Source organism: Zalophus californianus, chromosome 10, assembly GCF_009762305.2.
Source record: "Zalophus californianus isolate mZalCal1 chromosome 10, mZalCal1.pri.v2, whole genome shotgun sequence".
NCBI lineage: Eukaryota > Metazoa > Chordata > Mammalia > Carnivora > Otariidae > Zalophus > Zalophus californianus.
This window is the reverse complement of record NC_045604.1, coordinates 69,769,183-69,790,568: the sequence shown is the minus strand read 5'-3', so window position 1 is coordinate 69,790,568 and position 21,386 is coordinate 69,769,183. Positions and strand designations below refer to the sequence as shown.

The window sequence follows — 21,386 nt, the reverse complement described above, 5'->3', positions numbered from 1 at the left end:
CCCAGAGACCACTCTGCAGAGAAGCCACAGTACAAGGCCTGTCACCCCCTCCTGAGCTCCTACCAGGAGCTCACAGCGCTTCCCAAGGGCTGAACATGGGACAGGAAGGTGACGGCTGGCATGTGGCCACTTTAGGCACATGCTGAAGGGGAGGGCCTTGTTTACATCAACCCACCCCCACTCGGGAGACTCAGCAGGAGAGGGGGCTGTGGGAGATGTCTAATACACCCCCAGAGCGCCTTCTGCCCTGTGGGCGCCCTTGGCCCTGTGGCATCCCGCTGGTGCCCCCCCCCCCCCCCGCATCCTGAGCCCAGCCCTGTGCTGGCGCCTCCAGGTCCTTGAACACACACTGACCCCACAGCCACTTCCACGTGGGGTAAACACACAGCCGGGTCACAGAGGCCAGAGCTGGTGGGTCCAAACCCCACGATCCGGCTACAGTGCCGCCTGCAAAGGCCTGAGACACCGTGAAGAGTGAAAGTACCAGTTATTTTCAGTTTCCTTAGAATTCTAGTGCTGGTTTTAAGTGCAAAATGGCAGATTACAACTGTGTGCGTGTGAGTGTGTTTGAGTGCGTGTGCATGAGTGCGTGTGCATACAGACTGTGGAATACGCTCCGTGTGTGAACCACAACTATAAATACCTACACACTGGACTTTTTCATACCAAAGCCTATCTGCAAAGGGAAGATCACATTCTCAGAGGGTGTTTCAAAGAAGCGGGCAGACTGAGCAGACAGCTGAGGCAGCACGGGCCAGGGACCCCAGGGCCCGTCCACATCCTGGACGTGGGAGGCTGGGCGGAGACTTTTACCTTCCCTCGTTGCAGCCCCTGTAGCGTCTCTGGGGCGGAACATGGGTGTGGGGAGGAGGAAAGCAATGCTAACTTGTAATCACCATGTGGTTTGGAACAAACATTATGTTCCTTGGAGTCTGGATGCTCCTCTACAAGGGGGATGGTGACAACAAGTGCAGAGGAGGGTTGATGACCTTCACCTCTGCTTCTGCTGGGTCCTAAGCCCCTAAGATTACAGAAAAAGAAAAACAGGAGGTTCACAGGCCACAGAGAGAAGAGGTATAGGAAAGGGGCAGGAGGGCTGCAGCCGACCAGGGAGGCCCAGCACCTGAGACCGCACCCTCACAGAGGCAGAGCCAGACACCTGGGCCCACAGGCGGCAAACACACAGCCCAGCACAGATCCTGAAGCCTGACAGCCAGGCATGGGTTCCTCTGGGACGGCAGCCGGCACAGAGCCTGTCTGCACGCACGCCAGCCAGAGGCCGCCCGGCAGCTGCGAGCAACCACTGCACGGTGGACAGAAGCACCAGCACCGGCTGGGAGGGAAACTCTATCAAGAAAGACGAGGACAGGGCGCCTGGGTGGCTCAGTTGGTTAAGCGACTGCCTTCGGCTCAGGTCATGATCCTGGAGTCCCAGGATCGAGTCCCGCATCGGGCTCCCTGCTCAGCGGGGAGTCTGCTTCTCCCTCTGACCTTCTTCCCTCTCATGCTCTCTCTCTACCATTCTCTCTCTCTCTCAATAAATAAATAAATAAATCTTTAAAAAAAAAAAAAAGAAAGACGAGGACAAGAGATGGCGAGGAAGAGCCTGTGGTCCGTCACAGGAGGGGCCAGAGCAGAGGGCTGCAGGGGCAGCAAGGAGGAGGCGGTCAGGGCCACAACCAGGAGTTTCAGAAGGAGGACGGGGGCGGACAATGCTGTCAAACAGCTTGAGAAATGTCCCCAGGACTAAGGGGTGGGAACTCCCACATCAAACAGTCTGTCTTTCTGCCCAGCATAATTAATGGAGAGAAGGACTCCCAAGACTCATCGTAAAGTTTCTGAACGTGAGGGATAGAGAAAACAGCTGAAAAGCTCCCAGAGAAAAGGTTGCAAAGAAAACCAGAAAGCCTCAGGGCTCTAGCAGCAGCCCTAGTGCGGGAAGGTACTGAGTGGTGCCTGCAAAGCTTTAAGGCAAAGGGTTCCCAACCGGAAGTCCTACACTAAGCCAAAGGACGGGAAGAAAGAACCCAGCAAGGTCTCAAAAATTTATCTCTGGGGGCGCCTAGTGGCTCAGTTGTTAAGCGTCTGTCTTCGGCTCAGGTCATGATCCTGGGGTCCTGGGATGGAGCCCCACATCGGGCCCCCTGCTCAACGGGGAACCTGCCTCTCTCTCTCTCTGTCTCTCATGAATAAATAAAATCTTAAAAAACAAAAACAAAAACAACCCAAAAACGGAAGACAGGATCTGGGAGTGAAATGACAAGCCCTGAAACAAGTACTGGAGCACACGTGGGAGCCAGAGGACCACCGCCCACAGCCGCTGAGCTGGTGCAAATGCTGGACGCCCTGGGGGTGGCGCCCAGAGAGCTGCAGGGGCGCCGCGAGGAGGCGAGGCGAGTAGCCACAGCACTGCCATCACTGACTCCAGAAGACCACTGGTCTGAGAAAGGAAGCGAGTGCGCGTTATGCAGCGTCCTGGGAAGGACGCGGTCATTGGACAAGCCTGCGAAAACCGTCCTCAGAGAGAGCCTGGCAGGGGCAGGGCGCTGGTGTGCACTGCCATCTCTCACCACAAGAAGCCAACAGGTAAACCCAAAGCTGGAAAGTGGAGAAATGGCCACAAAAGCGTATTCTTCAGAAAATCGGCCTTAGGCACGCCTCCTCCACCTTCTCCTCACCTTGGAGAACCAGTGGGGGCGGGAAGAGCAGAGCCGCTGGAGAAGCTGACCCGGACCCCAGACCTGGGCTCTGCCATGACCCTCACAGACGCTACCATGGGCTAGCAGACAGCAGACACACGGGGACGCCACCAGACCCTCCTGGACCTTTCGGCAAAGACTTGGTAAGGACGCAATGCCAGACGCTTTCAGCACAAACCTCCCCGTCACAAACCACGGTCGGCTCACAGCAGTGGAGATTCTTTTCAGAACCCATCCCCGAGAATTGTTTTCAGTCCCAAAGCACGAGAAGTAATTTCCAAAGATTTAAAAAAATAAAAAAGTACCTTGGAGAATGGTATTTTCCAAACATGTTTTTAAAGAGTTATGATCAGTGATACATTTCAGAAGAACATCTCAGTAAATAACGACGGGTCTCCTACCTTGCCACCTTCCTGCTGGAGAGCCGTTTCGCTGGACTGTGCAAAATCAAAATAAACAGGAAAATCATGTCAGAGAACAGACAGGGAGGAATGGGAGGAAACAGGAAATTCAGGCTGAAGAGATATGGGGTTGGGGGCATGGTCACAGGCATGCAGCGCCTGCCCCCAAGGCCAGCACCATGCACAGAAAGGTCTGCTCAGCAAAGCATTCAGGGACACGGGAGCAATCTCGGGGCCTTGCCAAGGCCTCGGCAAGTCACATTATTCCACTCCCACAGAAATCCCAGACAGAGCCACGACCAGACCTCAGCTCAGAGGTTGAGCTCAGCACTGCACCCACCAGTCGGCTGCACTGGGTCGAGCTGCGGGCAACTGCCATGCCCCAAATGCATACCCTCCAACCGCTTGGCCATCAGAGGCCCCCACAAGAACTGTGACACAGGCCTGTTCTGTGTCATCAGCTTTAACTTAGGCACTGAAACCGCAGGGTCCAAAATCCTGCCCAGGCAGTGACTTAGATGCCCCTCCTGTGGCCACTTCAGGGCAGTAAATACGGTCAGTTACATATCATCCAGCTGATTAGAATCGTCTGCACTGGCAAAAAAGGCCAAACTTACCTTGTCTCTCATTTCTCAAGTCCAGAGTTGTTGTTGTTAAGATTTCATTTACTTATTTGAGACAGATGGAGAGCGTGTGTGAGAGAGCACAGGGGGTGGGACAGAGGGAGAAGCAGGCTCCCTGTTGGAAGTGCAACGTGGAGCTCGATCCCAGGACCCCCGGCTCATGACCTGAGCTGAAGGCAGACGCTTCACCAACTTAGCCCCCAGGCGCCCCCAGTTTTATTTTCAATGTAACTGCTAAGCTATGGGCCTTAGCCCACAAGAAGCTGCCCTCCAACACTGGGAACCAGCCCCATCCTGTTTCCCTTCAGCGTGCTATCTCAGATACACCTACGATGCCCTCATGGCTCGGGGAGAAAACTCTATCCGAGGAGAAACAGGTGCCGTGTCAGTTACGGATTTACGGCCTCCCACCTCCACACGCATCCTTCCTACTTGTTCTGTGGAAATGGATCTGGGCCCTTTTCCGAGTCTTCCTTTGCAGTTTCTACCAATAGAGGGTGCTGGAGGGCCCCCATGTGTCCATATGTCCTCGTGTGCTCAGCTACATCTGGTCCCTCTCACCCCAGAGCCTGCCTTGCGGCTCCCCGTGTGCCGGCGGCATCCTCCCAGCTCCACGGGCAGTTCTGTCACAGAGCGTCTCTGCTGAGGCCCCTCCTGGTGAGGCTTTCTGGCAGCCAGAGGGCAGACTCCCATCAAGTTCTAGAAGGTAGGTTCCCAACAAGTCCCGCCAGTGTGGCACCAGGGGAGGCAATGTGCTGCCCACCGCCATAGCCAGGGGCCGGGCAGCAGGTGGGCCCTCAGTGCCAGGCGGGCTGGCTGCCCCTAAAAGCTGCTGTTCCGGCGAGCCTCTGTCACTCTCAGCAGCCAGCGCCTCATCACTCAGTCCCCAGTTACAGTTACTCATTCTTTATTAAACCCTCCTCGTTCACACTACTGTGTGCCCCCTCTCCTGGCAGGACCCCGACTGACACCCCAGATTTCATCCTAATAGCACGGGGACTCGGGACACAGCAACCTCACAGGGATCACACCGCCAGTCCAGTTTTGAGGTTTATAATTGGAAAATAGACCTTCTTACTCTTGATTTCTTCTTAATATTCTTGTTAATTTCTACATAATGAATTTTTTTCAGAGAGGCTCCCAGGTACCTGGAAAACAGGATCACCATAGGCATGTTCTGAGGTTCACTGGGTAGAAAATATATTTGACAGGGCGCCTGGGTGGCTCAGTTGGTAAAGTGTCTGCCTTCAGCTCAGGTCACGATCTCAGGGTTCTGGGATCGAGCCCCGCATCGGGCTCCCTGCTCAGCGGGGAGCTTGCTTCTCCCTCTTCGTCTCCCCCCTGCTTGTGCTTGCTCTCTCTCTCTCTCTCAAATAAATAAATAAAATCTTTAAAAAATATATATATATTTGACATCAAAGCTTCCAGACACAGTTGGGACTGAATCATGTTTTACCATCCACAAACGGAAACCAAATACATTTATTTTGTGGCAATTCCATGGAGACCAACAAGCAAGATTTAGATCTCCTTAACTTCAGTGTTTGGAAGAAATTTCCCAACAGTTGTATTGTGATTACAATAACGATTTTAATGGCATATGAACCCACCTCGATAGGGTCTTCCTCAGGGAATGGCTGAAACGGGACACAAGGCCCCATGGACTTGCCAGCTACACTTAGCCGTGTCCCAGGCTCCCCTCAAAAGGCCCGGCAGAGGAGGTGCCTGGGTGGCTTAGTCAGTTAAGCGGCTGCCTTCGGCTCAGGTCGTGATCCCAGGGTCCTGGGATCGATCCCCACACTGGGCTCCATGCTTAGTGGGAAGCCTGCCTCTCCCCCTCCCTCTGTGATCTCTCTCGCTTTCACTCTCAAATAAATAAATAAAATCTTAAAAAAAAAAGGCCTGGCAGAGGCGACTATGGCCGTCCTGTGGCAGGTTCTCAGCACAGAAAAGATCACTCCAGAAATGAGAGACGAGATACATGTCTTTGTGCTAACTCTCAAATACAGACATGGCATTCCTGTACTTGAACCCACTTAAGCAGGAGAGCAGATCTCCATATGGGAAGCATAGGAGACCCCTCCCCAGCCAGGTGGCGGAAACTTCCCGGAGCACCGAACACCCAGCTAAACACATAGTATGTAAAATGAAAGACTGGTTTTCCCTACAATAGACCCAGCAGGTCTCTGAAGTCACTAAATGCCACATTTCTCCCAAGTCTCCCCGGAAGGCTAGGTTCTTGTCAGTACTACTGGAACCTCCCCGCAGACTCCCCTTTGAAGCTGCCAACTGGCCACAAAGAAGCCTCCCCACTCGACTGGGTATTTGCTGGATTCTAGCCTGTGTTGTGGGTGTTGCACAGAACATAAGGAAAGGGGCTGAAGACATTAAACGTGCTGCACTGGAATGAGAGGTAGGTCAGCAGGTACAGCAGGGCTGTCAGCCACAGGGACCCACCAGGAAGACTGAGGTGGCTTTGGCTGCAGGATCCTCAACACAGGGGAGCAGTTTTTGGAAGACAACTCTTCTAAACACACCAAAGCCATCAGGATGGCTGGCCTTTCTGCCACATTTTATGTAACCTCCCACCAACCCAAGGCCCCCTTTCTCAGGAAGCCACTCCAGATTGCCACCCAGGAGCCCACAGCACTGATCAGCATCTACCATCCCATCCTGCCCAGCACGAGAGCTCCCTATGGGCCACTCACCAGCTCTGCTGGGCTGGCCACCCAGGGGCTGACCCATACGAGAAGCTAAATCAACAATATGCTCAATGGACATGCCAATATGTATAAGCTACTCAAACCCATTTTCTTTAACTGGAGTGTGACAAGTTGATGGAAGCCAGCAAAAGGGACTCCTTCTGGAGCTCTGACCTGAGTAGGGTTGGGTGTGGAGGATGGAGAGGGAGGCAAACACTTACACACAAACCGGACCTGTGAGGCGGGGAAGAGGGGCAGAATGGGGACTGACCAAGGCCAGGGTGCATCAGGCACATATGCTCAGTCCTGGATGCCCATTTAAATACAGGGTAGCAAAGTTGGATATTCTGGTAACAGTCTGAGGCAGCCTTACAGAAATGGGTTTGGGGGACACCTGGTGGGCTCAGTCAGTAGAGCATGTGACTCTTGATCTTGGGCTTATGAGTTTGAGCCCCATGTTGGATGTAGAGAGGACTTAAAAATAAAAATCTTAAAAAAAAAAAAAAGAAAAGAAATAGGTTCTAGGAAAGGCTCACCTGATTTAAACATATACTCCCGAAAGCTGTTTACAAATCTCTTTTGGGGTTTTTTTTGAGAGCCAGAGGGCATGAGCTGTGGGAGGGACAGAGAGAGAGGGAGAGAGAGAATCCCAAGCAGACTCCACAGAGTGTGGAGCCTGACGTGAGGCTCGATCTCAGGATGCTGAGGTCATGACCTGAGCCAAAATCGGAAGTCAGATGCTAAACAAACTAAGACACCCAGGCGCCCCTACAAATCAGTTTTTAATTTTTTTTAAGGTTTTATTTATTTATTTATTTATTTGAGAGAGAAAGCATGAGAGGGGAGGGTCAGAAGGAGAAGCAGGCTTCCCATGGAGCAGGGAGCCCAATGTGGGACTCGATCCCAGGACCCTGGGATCATGACCCCAGCCGAAGGCAGGCACTTAACCAACTGGGCCACCCAGGTGCCCCTTCAAATCAGTTTTTAAAGACCAAATGTAACTTTAAATTTCACAAAGCCCTTTCGTGTGACTCTCAGTTAAAGAAATCTTTTAGTAAGATGGAGACAGTATCTTGTTTTTTTCACACACCGGACTTCCTCATGCAGGACACACAGCGTGTGAAGGTAGTTCCCTCCCGTGGGGTCAGAAGCAGTGGCTCGGACTAAGGCATGCACACACAGCAAGAGGGCAGAGTGCACCAAACACAGGCTCAGCACATGCGGGGGGGAGGGGTGGCAGAGGAAGGGGCCCGGTGCCAGCATACTCGCCTTTCCGCTGCAGTTCGGCCCAGCTGAGCCAGTGGCACCCCTGGCCAGACCCACCAGCTGGCGCTGCGGTTAACTAGACTCTCCCTCCCGCTTAACAAAGAGCAAGGCCAGGCACTACTCAGTTACCTATTCTTTTCAAGATCATTCAGGCGAGCAGAAAGATCCTCGAGGCGGTTGATTTGTTTGTGGCATTGGCTACAGTAAAACTCAAAAGCCTCATCAGTGAGGATGCTGTGCAGCTTTGCGGCAAGCGGGTCGGTGCTAGAGAGACGAGAAGTGTCAGTTCAGGAGACAGTGAGGGGCCCACCAGGTTATCTGTGACTCCGTGGAGGGTCTGGACAGAAGCATGTTGTCGGGTACCTATGGAAGATTCTGGCTCTTTCCTTTAGACCGCTGGGAGCCCACCTCCCTCAACGTCACCTCTAGGAGTGGTGACATGCACCAGCTCGAGCAGCAGGGGACTTGGCCACATACCTGCTCTTCCTGGTCAGGTGCTCAGAGAAACAGATGTGGCCCATGGGCTTCATTGTAAAACAAAACCCCTTCGTTAACAAGTAAATGGCTGGACACATTACTTTCTCCTTTGTCAAAAACACATCAATGTGAGAGCAAAGCACAGGTCGAGTCTCACTTCCTGTACTGTAGCTACTTTTAAGAACTGCTCTAAAGCCCACCAGCCTCAAAAACGGTGCGTGCGTGAGGAATCACCGATAATTTTGTCATTTTTAAGACCTTCCTTAAACACTCCGGATTCTATTTGCCCCCCGTGATCTAATCTCGATGGACTTTCAGGGCACTGGCGGGGAGCCTACTGAGGGAAGAAGAAAGCCACGCCCCTGCGGCAACTTTAGGACCTGCTGGCTTTTGGAAGCCCGTTTGGAGGTTCCATGTAAAGACAGGTTGATGGGAAATGTCAGTGGTAGTGCAGAAGTTACACGTGAGACAGAAAACAGTGAGAAGACCACGTGAGAGACACAGACTAAGCAGACAAGAAAGATTACCAAGCTGGACAGACACACGTTTAGCAGCGCCCAGTCCTCCGCCTGTGCGTCAACACCACCACGGATGTGCGTGTGGAGAGGAGAGCAGCTAGAAGCACGCACACGCGTCACTCACGCCAACTCCCAGACTTGCCACAGAGGCCCTCTCCCAGGCTGGGGGGTCCTCTGGGCCAGGGCAACAGTCTGGGCAAAGGAAGGGGCTTGCAGATGTGGGTTCAGAGGTACTCGGCTTCTGCTGTCAGCAAAGAGAGAGGGTTTCCAGAACTGGCCACAAAGGGGAGAGGCGACAGATGTGGACCAGGTGCTGAGCCAGGCAAGAGTCTCACCTACAGGGGCAGGCACGCCCTCAGGTGGGCCAGTCACCAGCCACAGGCCCCTTGTGTGGACACAAGTGAGGCCCCTGTGGAAGGCAAGGGGGGAGGATCAGCTCCATGAGGGAAGGCCTCACCCTTTCAGGCCTAGCACTTCAGCTTAGTCAGGCGGAACTTCCCAGACAATTTGGGGATGTCTGATAATTATAAGGAAACGAATCCAAAGAATCATTTGCCATGTTAAAGCCTCCCACAGAGGCTGATCAACAGGTACAAACTCGCAGCTACGACAGGAATAAGGTCTGAGGATTGAATGTAAAACATGGTAACTACATTGTATTACATAATTGAAATTACTGAGAGTAGAACTTACATGTTCTCTCCCTCCCCGCGCCCTCACACACGTTTACACACACAAGTGGGTACACACGTGTGCATACATGCACACACACCCGCAGTGCAGGGCTGCGTTACCTGGGGGTAGGGAAAGCGGGGTCTCTGCAGCCGTGCTCCCCATTGCAGAGGGTCTCCAGGGACAGCTCTGCCTCACTGCCCTCGCCATAGTCCTCAAAATGCTCCTCGCCACCTATCACCGTGACGACAGACTGGCTGTGCAGGTGGGATCTGCAAAGGCAAAACACAAGTGACACACTATGACCTGTGGCCCCAGAACCGCGGGTGTGATGGTACCTTCCACCAGAATGCGCTACCAGCCACGTGTCTGGAGTTCAAATGTTCCAGCAGCCGTGTTAGAAAGAAGTAAATGAATAGGTTGATTTTAATAATATATTTTAACTTATTCCAACATATCCGAAGTATCATTTCTTGTATTCCTTATTTTGTTTTTTGTTTTTTTTTTAAGATTTTATTTATTTATTTGACAGAGAGAGAGAGAGCAAGCATGAGCATGGGGAGGGACAGAGGGAGAAATGGACTCCCCATTGAGCGGGGAGCCCGATGCAGGACTCAATCCCAGGACACTGGGATCATGACCTGAGCCGAAGGCAGACGCTCAACCGACTGCGCCACCCAGGCGCCCTTATATTATTTATATTGTAACAAGTCTTCGAAATCTGGGGTTCGTTGTACACTTCCAGCACACCCCAATTTGCTCAGCAGCCTCACACATCATGCATTCAGCCGTGGACACAGGCCCATGTCTCCAGCAAATGCACCCCATGCCTCTTCATACAGCCACTGGCCAGAGTGGGTGCAGATTTTTGCTGTGATATAAAATTCAGACTAGCAGACTCCAACCGGGCAAAGTAAAGGGATTGCTAGCACCTGTCCTCCTTCTGAGAGGGAGATCACTCCTCCATACCCACCTTCCAGAGCACAGGGTCATGGGGCCAGGCTAGATGCTTGGGCATGCCTGGAGGTGGCAGAGGCTAAGCCAATGCCAGGGGGCCCAGGGCTTTACCAAGGGCAACAGAAAACAGCTGTGATGTCATCAGCTCCTCCACCAGGGCTGGATTAAGCTGTTCACCACTAATCCACAAGAATCTGAGAGCTGCCCCTTTCAGAAAAGGAAAGGGAGCCTCAGAGAGCCAAGTGGCTGCCCCGCAGGCAGAGTCAGGGATGGACCTGGGTCTCTGTGCACGTACCCCACACCAACACGGCTGCTCAACACTCAGACCAAGTTCCAATTTCCCACCCACAAATGCACGCACCCACAGAGCAGTCCCGAAGCCACTAAGGACAAATCCCATGGTCCTACACGCACCCACTTTCAGAAACAATGAAGCCTGAGTGAACTGAAATGGGGATGATCTCCGTACTTCTTACCATCCTCTGAAGCATATCCGTAAATATGGTTACACATAAATAATTGAGGGCACCTGAGTGGCTCAGTGGGTTGAGCGTCCGACTCAATCTCAGCTCAAGTCTTGATCTCGGGGTCATGAGATCGAGCCCACGTCAGGCTCTGTGCTGAGCGTGGAGCTTGCTTGAGATTCTCTCCCTCTGTCTCTCCCCTCCCCACTCCCTCTCTAAAAAAAAATTTAAATGAAAATAAACAAATAAATAAATATAAATAAATGGAGTGAAATACTGTGTTCAAAGACTGGAAGACCTGATTTACTGTGAAGACGGTGATTCTCCCAAAATTAAGCTGTATCAATACAACTCTAACCAAAATCCCTGTAGAGTTCTTTGTCCAGAAACCAACAAGCTGTTTCAAAAACCCATAGGGAAAGGCAAAGGGCCAAAGGCACCAACACAGCCTGATGGACTGACATACAGACAGGACAATCTACAGCACGCTGGAGTACAAGGACTGTGTGGTACTGATCGAGGGCGGACAGACAAGACTGCACAGTCCAGACCCAGCCCCACACACTCAGCCACCTCACAGGACCAAGGTGACACCAGACAGCGAAGGAAGGAGCAATCTATTCACAACTGAGGCTGAGTCGACTGGATACTCATTTGGGAAATGATCCCAACCTCACACCCCACACAAAAAGTCAGTTATGGAGAGATTACAGATCTGAATATAGAGGTGAAAAAATAAAGCTTTTAAAAGAAAACACAAGTAAACATCACAGTCATGTGAAGTAAGCAAAGATTTCTAAAACAATACAGAGGGGCGCCTGGGTAGCTCAGTCAGTTAACTTTCTGCCTTCGGCTCGGGTCATGATCTGGGGGGTCCTGGGATCGAGCCCCACATCGGGCTTTCTGCTCTGTGGTGAGCCTGCTTCTCCCTCTCCCACACCCCCTGCTTCTGTTCCCTCTCTCACTGTGTCTCTCACTGTCAAATAAATAAATAAAATCTTTAAAAAAAAAGGAAAGAAAAGAAAACGACAGCCCAGCAGATCAGGAGACGCCAAATCATACCCATGGCCTGTTTCTGTGAAGTCGGATTGGGATATAGCCATGAACCATAACCACACTGCACTTCACCAGCAAAGCCTGAGTAGTAGCCACTGAGACCATATGGCCTGCAAGCCAAAAAATACTTATTATCTGGTCTTTTGCAGAAAAAGTCTGTAGACCCCTGCAATAAACAAATGGGTAAAAGACTTGAACAGGCACTTCACAAAAAAGATCTCCGAACGGGTAATAAACGCAAGAAAAGGTGCTCATCTGGGAAACGCAAGGAAGAACTATCCCACACCAACACTGCCGAAGCCCACAGGTGGCAGGCAGGCAAGCACCTGCGAGAAGTCCGGTCTGCACCCAGCCCACAGCCCAACAAGCATGCTGCAGGCGCAGCCCTGTCCCACCCCTAGGGACAATCAGGCCAGCAAGATACGTTGTGTTTGCAGCAGCTTTGTTCATAAAGCCAAAGCTGTCAGCGACCCAGATGGCCACCAGCAATGAATTAAAAAGCTACAGCACACTCATACAACAGGGTAAAACAAACGATGGACAACTATGCACAAAAATTCAGATGAACCTCAACAGCCACAACATTAAGCGAAAGCAGCCGGGTGTACAAAGGCCACAATACCGCGTGGTCACTCTGGCTGAGGCACAAGTCGTCGTTACAGGCCAGGGCGCCGGCGAGGCTGCAGCTGGCCGCACTCACATACCACTACCCGATGCTTCAGTTAAAGGGGAAGAAACAAAACTCTGCAAGGGCCAAACGAGCAATGAAATAAAATAAAACAAGCGACATGAAATAAAACCAAACCACTTCCGAGGCTGCGAAGCACGATGGCTTCCCACACAGCACTGGGCAAAGTGCAAGCTCGCATTCCGGGTGTGCACCTGTCAGACCTTCCCCCTCCCTCCACTGGTCTTCAAACACACGGGGACACCTGGAGCAGGGGCAGGGGGCACAGGAACAGAAGATCTCGGTAGGGGTGCGGAAAACACAAACAGGTTTTAAGATCCTGCTGGGAGATGGGGCCTGAATATGGTGTCCTGCCCTTCCTGCCCTGGTTTCTAAGAACTTCAGTGAGAAACCAGGATTAAGTTTCTCTCTACAGCCAAGGAAGTTGTGCCGCGTGTACAATCAGGGCTATTTGTTGCCAGCAGGAGGAGCATCTCCTCACAAGGCGGTCAGCTGTGGCTGACGGACGGCTCAGGACAGCAGGCGTGGGCTCACAGCAGGACTCCAGGCCACGCTGGAGGGTCCACATTCTCCCCAGGTCCCGCAAGGATTCCACACCACTCTCGGACACCAACCCCTCCACAAGCCCAATCTGCTCACAGGACACACCACTCAGTGTCTTAGGAACAATACCCAGGGTACAGACCTGCCCGGGAGGAGCAGTAGAGCGCCCTGGCCGGGATCCTCCATGGCGTCCAGGCACTCGGAGGGCACAGCTGAGCCACCGGCGCTGTCCGCATCCCCTTCAGTCTGCAGCTCAGGGTGCACCAGGGTGCTTGTGTCCTCGTCGGTGAAGGTCTCACACTCACTGTAGGTGCTCTCAGACCCCATGTATGCGCTGTCTGTCACCTCGTTGGCCTAGAAGAGAGTGCCAGGGGTCAGTCCCATACCCTAAAATGACCACGTGTCCGTAAACCCCGATGCCCCACACAGTGCCCTACTGCAGGCATTGAAGAGACCACGCGGAGAGACAGCCTCAGGCAGGGCCCCAACTGCACCTCTAAGTAGAAACATTAGCTTAACAAAACAATCCAGTATCTTTAAAAATTGAAACACAGACACATGTTCCAAAGCAGAAAAACTACCAGACAATTCTGAAAGTTAGTTAGAGAAGGCATCCCAGCACCAGAGGATAAATCCCAGTGTGGCCACCCATGTTGTGGCTACCAGCATGGGAATTAGTTCTATCCAAAGAATAGTATAAGAACATGCTAATTAAAAAGTCACCATCAATATCCATTATGTATGTTCAGGCTACTGCTTTGAAGTTCAATTACATGGTCTAACCTCAAAATACTAACTCATCGATTATTAACCAACCCATTACATTCACTGGTTAAAGGTCTACTTTCCAGAAAACCTATCTTTGTTTTCACTTTTCTGGACCCAGCGCCCAGCATATGGCCGAGCATGCAGCACAGTGCAAATGACGTAAACCTAAAGATTCATTCAACAGGCCATTTTCAATTTATCATCTCAGCTTTAATTACATATGCAACTGCATAGATTAGGGTAAGTAGCCAACATTTCATGCTCAAAAGAATCTGAGGTTAACAACTTGAGAACAAGTAATATTCCAGAAAAGTAGCTGGAAAAGGTGCACTCTGTCCTGTCATTCTGATGTCACCAGGGCACAGTGTGCTCAGAAGTGCTATGGTAACAAAAAGTCACCGGTCCGCCACTAACTCTGAGGGCCTCTCATGGCCACACCCCCACGGCGCCTCACACCATCGAAGACTCATGAAGGGCCCAGGCCAAGCTGGCGGGATCCTAGTGCGCCAATGACAGGCCAGGGTCCATCCACCACCCACCATCCACCAGCCCAGTGACCCCACACTGGGGTCCCAACCACTCCAAACCCTGTCGCCTCATCTGCAAAACTGAGATTAAGAGACCACACAGGCAGGTATGGAAAGGAGCCTGGAAGACTGTGGGGTCACAGTCCCAGCTTTGTGTGCAGCCCGAATAAAGTGGAAGGGCAGAAGACGTAGTGTATTACCCATGCTTCCAAGGGAAAAACCCATCTTCCTTGGAATCTCAGGCAACTGAGGAACCCCTAAAAAACCCTCTCTTCAAAATCTGAAGCCAGGAAATCACTTTCAGAGGCTCATCATCACTTTGCAGGTATCACTTCCTGCCGGGCTCAGGGCTGGCCCTGTGCTTGAGCTGCGGGCAGCATAGGCAGAGATGGACGTGTCGAAGGCAGGCACCCGAATGTCAGGGGCTGGGCCCGCGGAGGAAGCACAACAGAGCAGGCACAAAATCCACAGCCGGTTCCAGGTGTCTGCTGAGGGGTGGCTGCAGGTCTGCTGCCCAGATGGCCCTGCACACTCACACAGCTGTGCTGCCCGAGAGTCACCCAAGGACAGGAGGAAGACTGCGCCACCCTGCCACTCCTTGTCTGCAAGAAAGTCCCATGCAGCCCTCCCTTCCTCAACTGCTCAGTCCTCAGACCCAGGAAGCAGGCAAGTCCCACGCACCCCAAACCTCACCTAGCAGGCCCATTGAGGGCCCCGAACACATTGAGTGGGGACCCTGATGATTTCCTATAGGGAACAGAACTGAACTCTTGAGGTCAGCTTTTTAAAAAGCCAACCAACTAAAACACCTCTGAAATAGCACAATGCTCCCCCCTGGCCAGCAGGGACCCCAAGCCCCCGACAGGCAACTTCGTGTGTGCAAGGGCAGGCCAATTCAGCACGGAGCTGTGCATTTTTTCCCAGGAAGGGAAGGAGGTCCAGGCACTCGGGCCTGCTTATTTCACCTGCAAGGAGCTCACAAGACTCATGCAGCTGAGGCCAGGGTTGCAGTCCAAACCCTCCTTGGAGCTTGGACAGGACAGTTCAGGGTGAAAGTCACCCTCCACTGACACAGAAACCGTGAGACAGATGCCGCACAACACTGACTGCCGCAGGCCGGGCACACACACTCCGTTCTAGGCCACTCCCGCACCTTCATCTCACTCCTCCCACACGGAAGGAGAGTCACACACGCGAGCACTGCTTCCCACGCCACTAAAGGCTTCAAGGTCGCACTTGCACCTTATTTGCCTCAAATTATAAAGAAACAGTACACTGGAGGTCCCGTCCCCACATCACTACTCCGACCGCTCAGACACCTGGTGGGGGTGCCGAGCAGTCGGCAGCCTGAGGGGGTCAGGAGCTGCCCACCCCCAGGATCTGCCCTGAATAAGTGTCAGGAAGCCAGGTAGTTTTCCAGAGCAGTTGGCTAAACATCTGCCTTCCACGAGAGGCAAAGATCACCGCAAAGCACCCCCCTGCCCCCGTAGCCTACACAAGACACAGGACCAGCTCACATACCCGGCCCATCAGCTTCTATTTGCACCACACAGGACCCAACTTTGCCCAGAAGCCCACAAATCTATGCTATTGTCTTTTAAAATACTTACAAGTTGCAGATGTTAAGATGAACTCATTGGAAAATCAAAGTGCATCTAGAAAACTCTGCCACGTGTTACTATTACCTTCACCGGTTAACAAAGGACCTGCTGATGGACACGGACGCCGGTGTGGCCAACGCTGCCCGTATCCTCACTGCCCAGGTCATGGTCCCTCTGAGGGACACCAACTGCTCCCCTCACCCTTGGGCGCCAGCCCGGACAGCCTCAACGGGCCTCGCCCGGCTCCACACACCAGACTCTTGGAGATGTCCTCCCCACAGTATCGCAAACACTGGGGACTGCTGTCCAGACCAGGTGTAGCTTCTTGCAACTAACCTCGTGGCCTTCCTATTTGCTAGTTTGCTGAGGTTTCAGCAAAACCTGTGTGCTCACCTGAAGGTACATCACAGCCTTGGAAAAAGTTTAACCTGCTCCCAGACATGCTCCATTAATCCTCCTGCTATGCTGACCGGCGAAGGGGGGCAAAGTTCAGGAAATGTCCTTGTTGGGTTTTTGACAGACCGCAAAACAGTGGCTTTTTTTCTGGATTTTCAAACCTCTGTTGTAACAGTTTGCACAAAAGACAAGAGTCTCCATCATTTTATTAAGGCAGCTCTGTCCTCTAGAGGCCTCGGTGGGAGAAGGAGGGAGGAAAAGAGGAGGCACAGCGGGACAATTCTTATCATTTCTGTTTGTGTCTGTTCTCTGTGACCCTCCCATTGCCCTTCCAGAAACCCTGACAGATGAGCTCACCCCTGCATGCTGCAGGGGCCTTGGGCACTCCACCATCCCCCTCTGCATTCCGGTAAATGTGACAAATCTTACTTAGTCCTCACCCCGCCCCCTCTTCTCAGAAACGCCACATCAATAACTCTCCTAGAAGGTGTCTCGAGCAAGGAGCCAACAGGAAGCAGGAAGGAGGACCCAGGAGCAGCCCAGCAGTGAACTGCCCCACACTGTTGTGTGTCCGGCCAGGAAGTCAGCACAAGGCTTATTTATCGCTGAAGATCGCCAGCAGAGGGTCTCACATTCTGGGTGTAATGCACATATTCTCCACCCATATTTTTACTGAACTTTAAGATTATAAGATGTGCAAGATTTTTTAAAAGAACATCTTTCTGTAAGTTTCACAGTACCTGGTTCCAATCCCCTGAAAGTTACATCTAAAGATCATAAAAAGCATAAAAAGGCATGGAAGAGCCTTAAATGCACATTACTAAGCAACAGAAGCCCGTCAGCAAAAGCCACACATTGGATTCCAACTCTGTGACATTCTGGAAAAGGCAAAACTATGCAGATAGCAGAAGATCAGCTGCTGCCAGGTGCTAGTGGGGAAAGTGGGATGAATCCAGGGAGCAGAGGGTGTTGAAGGTAGCAAAACTCCTCTGCATGATACTACATGGTGAACACATGACCCTGTACATTTGTTAAAACCCACAGAATGCATCGGGCGCCTGGGTGGCTCAGTTGGTGAAGCGTCTGCCTTCGGCTCAGATCATGATCCCAGGGTTCCGGGATCAAGTCCCACATCGGGCTCCCTGCTCAGCGGGGAGTCTGCTTCTCCCTCTCCCTCTGCCTCTCTCCGTCCCACCCCACCCCACTCGTGGTCTCTCTCTCTCAAATAAATAAATAAAATCTTTTTTAAAAAATTCTAATAAAAAAAAAAACCCACAGAAAGCATTAACACCAAGAGAGATCCCTAATGTAAACTACGGACTTTTGTTAACAACAATACATCAGTACTGGATCATCAAGTATAACAAGTGTACCACACTAATTAATGCAAGACGTTCATGATGGAGAAAACTGTGACTATGTGTGTCAGGGGGATGGGGGGGGCGGGGAGGGGGGAAGAATGGGAACTCTCTGTACTATATGCTCCATTTTCTGAAAAGCTAAAACTGCTCAAATATAAAGTATTATTTTTCAAAACAACAAAAAACGTAAAAAGAAATGTTTCCGGCTTTCTGAAAAAAAAAAAAAAAATCAGAAGCATCCCTCTTGCATTCTTTGAAACATCGGTTCCCACCGTGCCTTCTGAAGGTTGGGAGCCGGAACCCCCGAGGGCACACAGAGGCGGCAGGACCAGCACAGACGACAGGAGGGGGCCAGAGTCAGACAGGACCCCCTGCCCATTCTGCCCAGGGTTCAGGAGGCAGCCCCAGCCTCAGAGGCTCCCACACCTTTGGGCCAAATGAGCTGTTTAAGTACAAAATGTGTTGATGCCTTTCACGACCCTGAGTAACAAACTCCCCGTGTTAGTGTCCTAGGCTGCCAAACTACCACAAACTGTGTGGCCGAAACAACAGAAACGGATTCTCTTGGTTCTGGACGTGTCAGCAAGGTTGAACTCTTCCTAAGGCTCCAGGGGAGGCTCCTGGTGGCCCCGGGGCAGCCCCGGGCACATGGCTCCGTCCCTCCAGCCTCCGCGGCTCCGTCCCAGGGCCCCTGTGTGTCTCCTCCTCCTAAGGACACCTCATTGGATTCAGGGCCCAGCCTACTACCCAGCAGGATCTCATCTCAAAACCTTCAACTTAATTACATCTGCAAACACCCTTTCTCCAAATAAGGTCACGTTCACAGGTTCCAAGTGATCATATCTTTAGGGAGACTACCATTCAACCCACTATACCCACCTCCACATCAAGTGTGAGAAATTGATATGTGTGAAACCTGAGCAAGGGACAGAGTGGAAGATGCGAATGCAGATGCTCAGGTCTGGCTCTGCTGGAAGGTGATATAAAGGTCTGAGGCTCACTGCACAAGTGTCTGCATAAGTGTCGCGACCCCCCAGATGCTTCAAGGAAGGAAAGAAGGACTCCCCTGATCTAAGGTGCATTCCTGGAAAATCAGAGGTGTGTCAAAGTACACCTTGTGCAAAGGGAGCCGGCCCTGCTCCAGTGAGGTAAGCAGCCTCTCTCCATCACAGGGTCTGGCAGTTCATCTGACAGGTGACACATCAGAGTCCTGCACGCCTGCAGCCCCTCACCCAGCCACACGGGCCTGCAGCCAGCACGTGCCCCAGTTGGCACCTGGCCTCCAACGCCCGGAGAGGTCCCAGCACCCCCAGGTCACATACACACAGAACGAACACACCAATCCTGCTAAACAGGATGCAAGGCAGGGCGGCCCCTGACCTTGAGGGGCTCAGACCTGGCTGGTACTTCAAGACAAAGCTGTGAGTGCTGAATGCTCCCCAGTGGCCCAGAGGCCTGTGCTATCAGAAGTGACAGTAAGAAAGTGAACCCACGTTATCTGAGGGCTGACCAATGCCTGAAGCAGCCCCTCGGAGCCGGGACACAAGACCCCAGAGGAAAGTAGTGAACTCCTGTGGACTGCAAGAAGCTGCCTCGTGCAACCACCATTTTACCAAGGCGCCAAGGCTCGGCCACCGCATCACAGCCCAGCACTGTTCCCTGCACCCCTCGCTGGGCAACAGCTCTTCAGGTGCTCTGGAGTTTCTGATGTATATTTTTAATAAGCAAATTTCCACGTCCAGCCACCTGGGCTACCCGACATCTGCCTACCCCTCCACTGGTGGGACACAATTGTGTGGTCTGTCTTGTGACTGTGCTCACAGACCTCTCCCGTGCCATGCAGAAAACAAAACACCCACAATTATAGGTCCATCAGGTAAGCACAGCAACCGTGGGGGCAGGTGGCAAAGGAGCATGAGGTGTTAGAAGTCCCTAAACCCAGAAAATGATCTGCAATTTGGTAAAGCGAGAACTTCACAGCACATCCCCCACTCTGGCTTCGCTTGGCAACCTGGCAGGTGACAGCAACACCACTGGAGAGCCCTAGCAGCCCAGCCCGTCCCTCTGCTGACAAGAGGCCCCAAGGGGCCGTGCCATGGCCTCCGGTGAGCAGCAGCAGAACACACAGCTGCTGATCCCCTGCCCCAGCCATGAGCCCCCGAGCTCCCAGCCGAGTGCACAGGCCTGCAGGGTGGGCCCTGCCCTGCCCTCCATGGCACTTCCCGCACCACTAGCCCGGGCACCACTACGCGGAGCAGGACTCAGAAGGCATAAAGGAAGATGTGTCACGTCAAACTCCCTCTCAGCCCCTCAGTGAGAACCACTTGCCTCAAAGGTAACGAAGTCGTCGAACTCATCGGGGCAGGCAGGTGGCTCCTCGTCCTGGGCAGGTGCGACCCCGCACAGCTGGCCATCGGACTCTGCAGGAGAGAAGACCCGTGCTCAGCAGGGAACCCAGAGCATCCCCAGAGGCCAAGGGACAAGGCGCCACAGTGGTAAATGCGAGCAGGGCCTCCAGACAGCCCAGGAAAAGCCCGGGGGAGAAAGCAGCAATGGCTCAGACAGGAAAGCAGGTTCCCTCTCCAGAGGTGGCATGGAGGCCGAATGATAAAATGTTTGTTTCTTTAAAAACCCTGACAGCGTTGGAGCGCCTGGGGGACACAGGTGGTTAAGTGTCTGACTCTTGGTTTCGGCTCAGGTCATGATCCCAGGGTCCTGGGATCAAGTCCCACATCAGGCTCCCTGCTCAGCGGGGAGTCTGCTGGAGATTCTCTTCTCCCTTTACCCCTCCCCACTCCAACTCTCTCTCTCTCTCTAAAATAATAAAACCATTTAATTAATTAAACCCCCAACAGCATCGTAAAGAGAAGGAGCAAGATCTCAAGACTGTTACACTGTTCATGGGCTTTAAAAAGTATTAGGTACCAGACTTAAATTTTTTAAAACTTTGGGTATGTTTGGGGAGGTGTAGGTACGATGAAACAAACCAAAACAACACCTCATCCTGGGTGCGGGGCTCACTGGCAGTTTTTATTTCCTTTGTTTTTGCTTAACTCTATCTTCTGCAATAAATGTTTTATTTCATAATAAGGAAAATTTTAAAGGAAAAGCTATCCCTTCACAACAGGCAGACCGTAAGCAGACGTCAGCAAGGGAGACGTCACTTCTCCAACACACTCAGTTCTCAACAGCACCAGGCCCTTCTCCTGCAGGAGGCGCTGCTTCCGCGGTCTCCTGAGCGCTGTTCGGGCGCAGGATGTTTCAGGAAGCAAGTGAGCGATAGAAGATGCCTGTGTTTCCTTAAGTTGTGTCACTGTGATACCGCCACATAAGAAGAAACGTTTATGTGCTCCTTGTCCCAGCTCCTGGGAATTTCCTGAGTGTCGAGACTGAGAGGAGCATCTGCTGTGGTTCATAACAAGCCCCTTTCAGCCTCACCTGGATTCACACCACGCAAGTGACTCTTGGAGCTCCGGGGTTGGTGGCCAGGGTACCCGACGTGTGATTAGAAGGCTGGAGACCAAGCCCATCACCAACGACCAATGGATCCTCCCAAAAAAACCCAAAACGAAGGGGTTCCGAGAGCTTCCAGGTACTGAACACATCAACATGCCAGGAAAGTGGTGCATCCCAAACTCCACGGGGATGGAAGCCCCTGCATTCCAGA

At 52.3% G+C, this 21,386-nt stretch overlaps 1 protein-coding gene across 6 annotated transcripts in view; it reads right to left on the bottom strand.

Annotated features, from left to right (window-relative positions):
• RAB11FIP3 (RAB11 family interacting protein 3) overlaps positions 1-21,386 on the bottom strand; it is an 86,539-nt gene that overhangs the window by 11,305 nt on the left and 53,848 nt on the right. For 3 of the 6 annotated variants that reach the window (XM_035722060.1, XM_035722056.1, XM_035722058.1), the window contains exons 3-7: positions 20,048-20,139; positions 13,209-13,420; positions 9,481-9,630; positions 7,821-7,955; positions 3,101-3,136 (exon numbers count right to left, since the gene is read on the bottom strand). In XM_035722060.1, coding sequence (XP_035577953.1) covers positions 3,101-3,136; positions 7,821-7,955; positions 9,481-9,630; positions 13,209-13,420; positions 20,048-20,139 — 625 coding nt within the window. The remainder of the gene's footprint in view (positions 1-3,100; positions 3,137-7,820; positions 7,956-9,480; positions 9,631-13,208; positions 13,421-20,047; positions 20,140-21,386) is intronic. The other 3 variants (XM_027610246.2, XM_035722057.1, XM_035722059.1) reach the window with 3 other exon arrangements.